This window comes from Glycine max, chromosome 19, assembly GCF_000004515.6.
Source record: "Glycine max cultivar Williams 82 chromosome 19, Glycine_max_v4.0, whole genome shotgun sequence".
Classification (NCBI taxonomy): domain Eukaryota; kingdom Viridiplantae; phylum Streptophyta; class Magnoliopsida; order Fabales; family Fabaceae; genus Glycine; species Glycine max.
In genome coordinates this window covers 38,958,081-38,967,017 of record NC_038255.2, presented here as the reverse complement: position 1 = coordinate 38,967,017, position 8,937 = coordinate 38,958,081, and the positions used below count along the sequence as shown (strand labels likewise).

The following is an 8,937-nucleotide window of genomic DNA, read 5'->3' as shown; positions in this document are numbered from 1 at the left end:
TGTTGACGAGAGATTGTGGGGTATGTTTTACCTAGCGCTACGATGGGCGCCAAATGCTCTTGCCAAAATCTGAAGCTAGCACACGTCAGGGTGATAGTGACCGAAGAGTGTTCCTAGACTTCACACGTCGGCTTTGAGAGGTGACTTTGTCAAGAGTACAAGAGGGGAGATTTGCAAAACAAAAGACTCTGACGTTCAAGTAAGAATATGAGTTAGGAGAAATATGCAAGTATATGTGTATGAGAGCAAGTATGCGTAGGCTTTAGTGTGAGCGAATGTGTGTTTAGAGGGTTCGATGGAATCTGATATTTATAAGAGTGGAGTGTAGTTGTGGGTCCTTATTTGTAGGGGCTATTATAGCCTTTGCAGATAATTCCTGACTTGTAGATAATAGTCGGAAGCTTATACATAATGTTAGAGATAAATCATAGCTTATAAATAAAAGCTAGAAGAAAATTATACCTTGTAAATAATGTGTGACTTTGTAGATAATTAATTATTTGTAGGATTGACATACATCTCTGAGTACCATGTAAAATGTCACGTATATTTTGTGAGTGTCCTGGACAGTACAAAAATAATAAAAATTAATAACTAATATTTTTTTTTAATCACACAAACATAATTCTCTATTCCTCTAAATCAAAATTTAAAGAATAAAAATTTAAAGCGGGGTGTTTCTACAAAATCAAATCATATATAAAAATAAAATATATGAACTTCATTTAATGATAGAAATTATTTAAATCAATTGTAGAAAATATTTTATGACATATTTTAAATTTTCATAAAATAATTACTGCATAAACAATTTATTACAACATTTGTTAACGATAGTTATTGATAACAAAAAAGTATATTAAAATAGTTATTGGTCTTTTTTCAAAATATAAAAATATAATTAAAGATATTAAAAATTCATGCCGTCTTCTCCCTAATATTTGCATATGCATTAAATTATTGATAGAAATCAGTCAAGACTTAAGTGATCATTACTTTAAAATGAATTATTATTATTATTAAATTAAATGAAAATAAGAAATGGATGATTATGTACATGACATTTATTTACGTAACATAAATTATTTATGACATTAATTTTTAGATATAATTCAATTTAAAATAATAATAATCAAAATGAATCTAAGCATGGAATTAAATATATAATGATCTCCTAATTATAATTATATATAAATATACAAATTCAAATCAATTTAAATTGAAAACATATTTTAGCGCAAGAAAATTCTCAGCACCAAAAATATTGAATTTCATGTAAATAAATTAATGAAAATTAGAATTTCAGAATATTAGTTTCATAAATATAATTAATTTACAGATATAATAGTTTTTCATTACTGAAAATAAATAATATTTTCGTATGGTATAATGCCTTCCAGGGTACTCTTAATATTAATAATTAATTTCCGTTTCTTCTTTGCGCATCTATTACAAGTAATATTCAGAAAAAAAGATCTATTCCAAGTAATATGAATGAAATAAATTAGATATTTAAATTTGAGTTGTAACTTTTGAATTATTATCACTTAAAAAAATCAACCCTCAGACATACCCGTCATAATTTTTTTTTACTGAGTGATAAACGTTGATTATCCCTAATAATTAATTTTTAATTTCCCTTATATAGGGGAAATTAATTTGAAATCACATACATATTCAAATAAATATAATTTATTCCCCTGTTGAATTTAAATAGAATATAGATATAGAACGATTTTCTTAGCATTTACTATTTTGAAATGAAATATGTATTTATAAATATAATTTTGAACTCAAGTATAAATTCTAATGTTGATATAAAATCATTTTTTAGCATTTCCATGAGGAATATAAATAAATAAAATAAATATATTTACATAAGTCAATTCTTAAAGATTTAAATTTGAATATTTAATCTTTATAGATATCCGTAATGTGATTAGTTTTCGATTTCTCATGTATATTCGTTACAAGTAATTTATTGCAGGTAATAAAAATGAAACATTTGATTAACCTCTGAATTATTACTTAAAAATGGAAATTCAGCTTTGGAGATACCCATAATAAATATTGACTAACACTAATAGTTAATTTTCAATTTCCCATGAACAAATACCTGATATAAATATGAACTCTAACTATTGTTGTGGTGCTACTTTCAGGTCAATTACTTGAATCCACAAATGCAAATTTGCCAACCTAACATAGTCCTTCATGTTATTTTTCTCATTCACAAACGTTTCCTTCTTTTCTCTTTCTCAATGTGTGTGTTGCCACTATAAGTCTATAACAGAACTAAATAAGAATAACAAGAAAAAAGAAGTAGCAAAGGAGTGTTATTTCAACAAGACTCTCTCTGTTATCTCAAAGCGGTAAAAGGTTCTTTCATCATATCACTCAAGTCGTTAAATTTTTACCAATATACACACACTCTCTCCAAAAAATCCCAATATACACTAGTTTAACTCTTAAACATCATTTTATATAATATAATCAATATACACAAGACTCTAAATAGTTTTAAGAAAATAATGTTTTTAAATTTAGGGTAAAAAAATCTTAATATATACTAGTTTGACTCTTAAAAAATTTTAATGTTACGTACAAATTGTGCTTTTAGAAAATAAGAATATAAATTGTTAAAAACTATTTTTATTTTCTCTCACGCAACTAATATTAATAGATTTTTTATATATAGTTGTTATCATTTTTTTAAAAGGATATAGTTGTTATCGTTAAAAACCATGATTGAAAGTTATATTGCAAGTTAATAATATATGGAAAACCATGGTTTTTATTAATAATATTTATTGTCCATTATAGGTATATATAGTTTTATTATATATCTGGAAAACCATAATATAATAATTAATATCAAATCTTCATGCAACTATTTATATTGCAAGTTAATAAATTTAAAATTAGTATACTTTATGATACATAATTGATATCTAACAAAATTTTATTATTATTATTTTTGGTTCATCAAATTTTAAAATCTTAAAAAAATTAAATATTAGCATTATTTACAAATAAGCGTATAGTACATGACAATACTTTTGTGCATGACATACAATACTTTTTTTTTAATTAGGAACTCTCACTTTATATTGATTTATTTCACAACAGTTATTTAAATTACATATCTTACCTAACACATAATAAATTTTTATTTGTCTCGTTTATTTTAAAATCACAGTTTGCTAGATATATAATAAACTATATATCTATAATGGAAAATGATTATTATTAATAAAAATATTATACTTTATAATCTATGATCAAAATTAGGAAGAAGAAAAAACAATTTAATTTAAAATACACTTTCTAATATATTTAAAATATTTTATAATAATATTTATAAAGTTTATCCGTGCATGGCACGAATCACTTTAAATAACTAAAAGTATGTCCTTTTATGCTATTCTCAACCCTAACTTTGCTTTGATAACTAAAAAGAAAGTGTTTTTTTTTTTTTTGGCAACAAACAAACTATATAAAGTATTGATCTACTTCATATTTATGTGAGTATGGGACCCCATACAGTGTGTCTTTATCTTGCACAAATTGATATACATAGAGAGAGGGAGACACAACACCCACCCAAGGTACACTACTCACTAATCATCACTAACACAAGTGAGGAAAAAAATGGAGATAGAGAAGAGCACTAAGAGCAATGCGGAAATGGGGGAGAAAGAAGAGAAGAAGAAGAAGCATCGACGAGGAGGCATCAGAACATTACCTTTCATTCTTGGTAAGCCACTCATATTTCTTCATCACTATTATACTTCTCTTAAACTTTATTGTTGCTAAGTTAACTTCAGAAGATTCATTTCCCACAGAATATTCATATTCACATCCTTCCCCATCTCAGTTTTTATTTTATTTCTGTTTTTCTTTGGCCTGGAGTACTTAAATCAAATTGTGGTCCGTGATCAGACAAAGAGAGACATGATTATGGCTTTCGAAAATAAGTTCTATCATTAAGGATTTTTATTGAATATCACTATATTGAAGAATTGAGTAACGAGTGAAGTTTTCACTTAATTAACTCAAATACGAGGAATCTTTTTTCTAATACTATATTTTTTTTTCCACCGAACATGAAATGAAGTAGTTTCCACGTGCAAATGTTACGCAACTCCTTTGCGTAGTACATAATGTTTTAATAACAACAATTCAATTAACGGGCTTTTTTTAACTTACTCATTTGTTAGTAGCTTTGACCATATACTACAAATTTTATATAAGATTTAAATAATTTAATTAATTTAGTTTATGATATTACACCTGTTAACCTTGTGTGTAACTTTTCCGTCATTATTCTTAAAATTATTGGGAATTTAATTTTGTAATCTCTTTTTACCTGAATAATTCATAATCTTGTAAACAATTTGGAAAAGATAAGACAGATTTTTCAAAAACTTTTTTTATAAGGAGGACCAAAGGTAGGTATTGAGTAAGATTTAAATTTAATTAATAACAAGTGTTTTAAGAATTATTATTTATGAAATCATTTCCTTTATTTCATTAGTTTTTCTCAAAATGTGTATTGTTTTAGAAAATAAAAAAAAACATTATTTTTATAATATCCTTATTTATTTGTATCTCACTTAGTATTTTAGTCAAAGAAAACCATTTTATCATAATAATTTATGTAATACATATCTTTTTAAGAAATTGCATCATTTTAAAATAAATATTATTATGAGATGATCGAAAAGTATGAAAAATATTTCTTTTTATTGAAAAACCACTTTAAAAATATTAAATATGTGAAAAATTAAGTTTGCATTCTTTCTTTGAAGCATTCTCTATTTTATTTTTTTGTGAAGAGACTTATTAAATAAACCATAAATTTTCACCTAACACTAAAAACATATTAAAAAAACATGTTAAATTAATGTATTCTGAGCGTGTCCCGTACCTTAATAATAGTTTCCTTTCTCGGGTATACCACTTGACAATATCCACAAATGAGTGGCTCAGAGAATATCACAATTTCTGTAGCTAACACTAATTTGAGGGCAAAAAAAACAAACAAAATAAAGAACTATTGTGCAGTGTCCAAATGTCCATTGCATCATGTTCCGCATGAAGTTAATTTTGGCTTGTTGTGTATTTGTTGTGCATATATATGAATGCAGCAAATGAAGTGTGTGACAGATTTGCAAGTGCTGGTTTTCATGGTAACTTGATAAGTTACTTAACACAAGAGCTGAACATGCCATTGGTATCAGCCTCAAACACACTGACAAACTTTGGAGGAACATCTAGCTTCACCCCTCTCATTGGGGCAATCGTGGCAGATTCCTTTGCTGGACGCTTTTGGACCATTACTGTTGCTTCTCTCATTTATGAATTGGTTTCTTACCCTCTCCTTTTCACTTTTATCTAATAAGTCTGATTTGATTGTTACACTCGTGAACTTTCTTATACAAGTATTTTAAATATTTAAATAGAAATTGTTTCAATCATATCATATAATAACTAAACACCTAAAGATTCATACATATTTTAATATGAAAATCAGAAATAAGTTTTTATTTTTATATTCATATTTATAAGAGCTAATCTATCACTTATTCTTGATTCCAGATCACATATTATGAGTGTCCTCTAACTTATTGGATTATATATTAATTTTATTCACGTGTATTGTTACTAGCTCAAGATTACTTATTCTAAATATTTAAGAAAGATTTTAAGGATTTTTTAATGTATAATTGTAATTCACTTTTACAATGATAAACTACTATGATCTAATTAGATCATATATGCTGTAACCTAATTAAAAGTTTGATATCAAACACTTTTATTTATTCAACAATTATTGATTGACTAGGGGATAGTTACACTTCATCAAAATTAATATTTTTGTATTAATTTTTATGTATTGCTATTAGACTAAGCAAAAACTTTTTTTGGGCAGATTTCTAGTATAGCAAGCATATTTCTTTAACCCTTTAATTGAAATTAAGGGTTTTTCACTTCGATCGACGTATCAAAGCAAAAATAATATGAAATCACAAAGAAAATTAAGGAAATACACTAAATATAGATTTTCAAAGTTAACCCTTTTTCTCTACAAACATTTCTCTCATACTTTATTTGATACCTAAGTCAAAGGCACTTTGATTAATCATCTAATTCTACCACCCAACCTAGAAAAAACCCTTTTCTTACTAAGTTAATCTCATTTTTTCCTTTAATCTATTCAGGTTTTAAAACTCTCACACTTGAAACACCACTCCGCTTTCGGTTAGATAAAGTTTCACATATATTCAAACAAATGATTTCAATTACAAGCATTTTCCATTTTAGTACAACATACCATATTGCACACCCTACCAATTAATTTTTGTCAAACTATTCTCTTGACACAGGGATTGATTAGCATCACAGTATCAGCTATACTGCCACAATTTCGGCCCCCACCATGCCCAACACAAGTGAATTGCCAAGAAGCCACATCCTCACAACTGTGGATACTCTACATCTCCCTCCTCCTCACATCTGTTGGATCAGGTGGCATTAGACCATGTGTTGTGCCCTTTTCAGCAGACCAATTTGACATGACCAAAAGTGGTGTAGCATCAAGGAAGTGGAACCTCTTCAATTGGTACTTTTTCAGCATGGGCTTGGCTTCTCTTAGTGCTTTGACCATTGTGGTTTACATTCAAGACAACATGGGCTGGGGTTGGGGCCTTGGAATTCCATGCATTGCCATGTTGATATCCATAATTGCCTTTGTGTTGGGCTCACCACTTTATAAGACTGTGAAACCAGAAGGGAGCCCTTTGGTTCGTTTGGCCCAAGTAACCGTGGCAGCTATAAAGAAAAGGAAGGAGGCTTTGCCAGAAGATCCCCAGCTTTTGTACCATAATTGGGAACTTGATACTCCTATTTCTTTGGAAGGGAGGCTTCTACACTCTAATCAATATAAGTAAGTTAAATTTTTTGCTCTTTTGATTCAAACCAGATACTTGAAGCACGAATAGTGTGGTGGGGTTGGTCATTATTGGCTTTGCCTTTTATGGGATTAACTGCAAACAACTTCAAATAGTGAAGCCTTCAGTATTCAACTTATGGTCCACCGTCCATCCATCACTCTTTATTTTAAATATTTTTTTTAAAAAAAAAAATTAAAATAAGAGTTTTTTTTTTATATAAATACTTTTTTATGAGATAGACAGGATTTTCTTTTTAAAATAAACAAAATTATTTTTTAAGTAAAAACAATTTAGACAAATATATTAAAAAATAATCGTTTGCTTCAACCAATAAATTTAAACAAACTGACCCAATAATTATATGGACTGCTAAGTTTATATGAAACTTCACTTATCCAATATTTGCACATGCACACTTTACATTACTTAATGAAAAAATAGTTTATGTAATATCTGTAAAAAGTATTAATACTATCATCTTATCATAAATTGATTGACATGTATGATAAATTATTAATTTTTATTAATATACTTAAAAGTTGTACTTATGATGATTTTTAGTTGACGAATGATATAGAAAATTTCAGACTAATAGTGTATAGAGATTGAATTCTTTCTTAAATGCTGGTGTATCTGCAGATGGTTGGACAAGGCTGCAATTGTCACAGAGGAGGAGGCGAGAGATCAAACTACAACACCAAACTTATGGAAATTAGCCACTGTCCACAGAGTTGAGGAGCTAAAATCCATCATCAGAATGCTTCCAATTTGGGCATCAGGAATTCTGCTCATAACTTCTTCATCACATCTACACAGCTTTGTGATTCAACAAGCTCGCACTATGGACCGTCACCTTTCTCCCTCGTTCCAAATTTCCCCCGCTAGCATGTCCATTTTCAGCGTGCTAACCATGATGTCAGGAGTTGTTCTATACGAACGCCTTTTCGTTCCCTTTGCGCGTAGATTCACAGGGAACCCTTCTGGAATCACATGCTTGCAAAGAATGGGAATAGGTTTCATAATTAACATCATAGCCACTGTGGTTGCTGGCCTAATGGAAATGAAAAGGAAATCATTTGCTGCCAAGTACCACTTATTGGATGATCCAAAAGCCACTATTCCTATTAGTGTGTTCTGGTTGGTACCTCAGTATTGTCTTCATGGGGTGGCTGAAATTTTCATGTCTGTTGGACATTTGGAATTTCTCTTTGAGCAGGCACCTGAAAGCATGAGAAGCAGTGCTACAGCACTGTACTGCATAACCACAGCCATTGGGAACTACATGGGTACATTGCTGGTATCATTAGTTCATAAGTATACTGGCAAGGAGAATAATTGGTTGCCAGATAGGAACCTCAATAGGGGTGGATTGGACTACTATTATTTTCTTCTTAGTGGGATTCAAGTTGTGAATCTCGTTTATTATTTGATATGTGCTTGGTTTTACACTTATAAGCCCGTGGATGAAATTAGTGAAAGGACCAAGGAAGAAGATTTGGAACAAGCCAATGAACATATCTCACCTGATGACAAGTTATTAAAGGATGGTAGGGATGAAGAAAAGAGAGAATTAACGAAAGATGAATGAATTGATGGGGTTGATATTAGCTTTTAGCATTGTTGAACTCTAAGTAATGTTCTTTTCCTCATCAAATGGCATATGTAAGCACAGGGTAGAGCAAGTCTTCTGTTTTATGCTTTTTATGTTAACTTGTACTTCTATAACCATCTGACTTTAGCACTATTTTCTTCAAATATTTAAAAATGTTAACAAAATTTGATCTTATAGTATCTATTCTGAGATGGGTCACCAAGGGCACAATAAACAACCCCTTAAAACCTAACTCCCAAAGGTGGGACTGACATAAAAACTGAGATGTAGCACGAGAGGTGTTGCCTCCGAATTCAGCTAGGGTATAACCTAACTCCCATTGGCAGGGCTGCAAGTAAGGTTATGCAAGATTTGATTTTCGTTGTTCAC

General features: G+C 29.3%; 1 protein-coding gene across 2 annotated transcripts; it reads left to right on the top strand.

The window, feature by feature from the left end:
• The first annotated feature begins 3,566 nt into the window (after positions 1–3,566).
• LOC100794603 (protein NRT1/ PTR FAMILY 3.1) lies at positions 3,567–8,740 on the top strand. Of its 2 annotated transcripts, XM_003554054.5 has the most exons (4): positions 3,567–3,757; positions 5,151–5,368; positions 6,390–6,949; positions 7,596–8,740. In XM_003554054.5, the coding sequence occupies exons 1-4, from the start codon at positions 3,652–3,654 to the stop codon at positions 8,542–8,544; spliced, it is 1,833 nt and encodes a 610-aa protein (XP_003554102.1). In that variant the 5' UTR covers positions 3,567–3,651; the 3' UTR covers positions 8,545–8,740. The 2 variants fall into 2 exon arrangements, with proteins under 2 accessions (XP_003554102.1, XP_014626880.1); XM_014771394.3 differs by lacking the exon at positions 5,151–5,368 and having other exon boundaries at positions 3,572–3,757.
• The last annotated feature ends 197 nt before the right edge of the window (positions 8,741–8,937 follow it).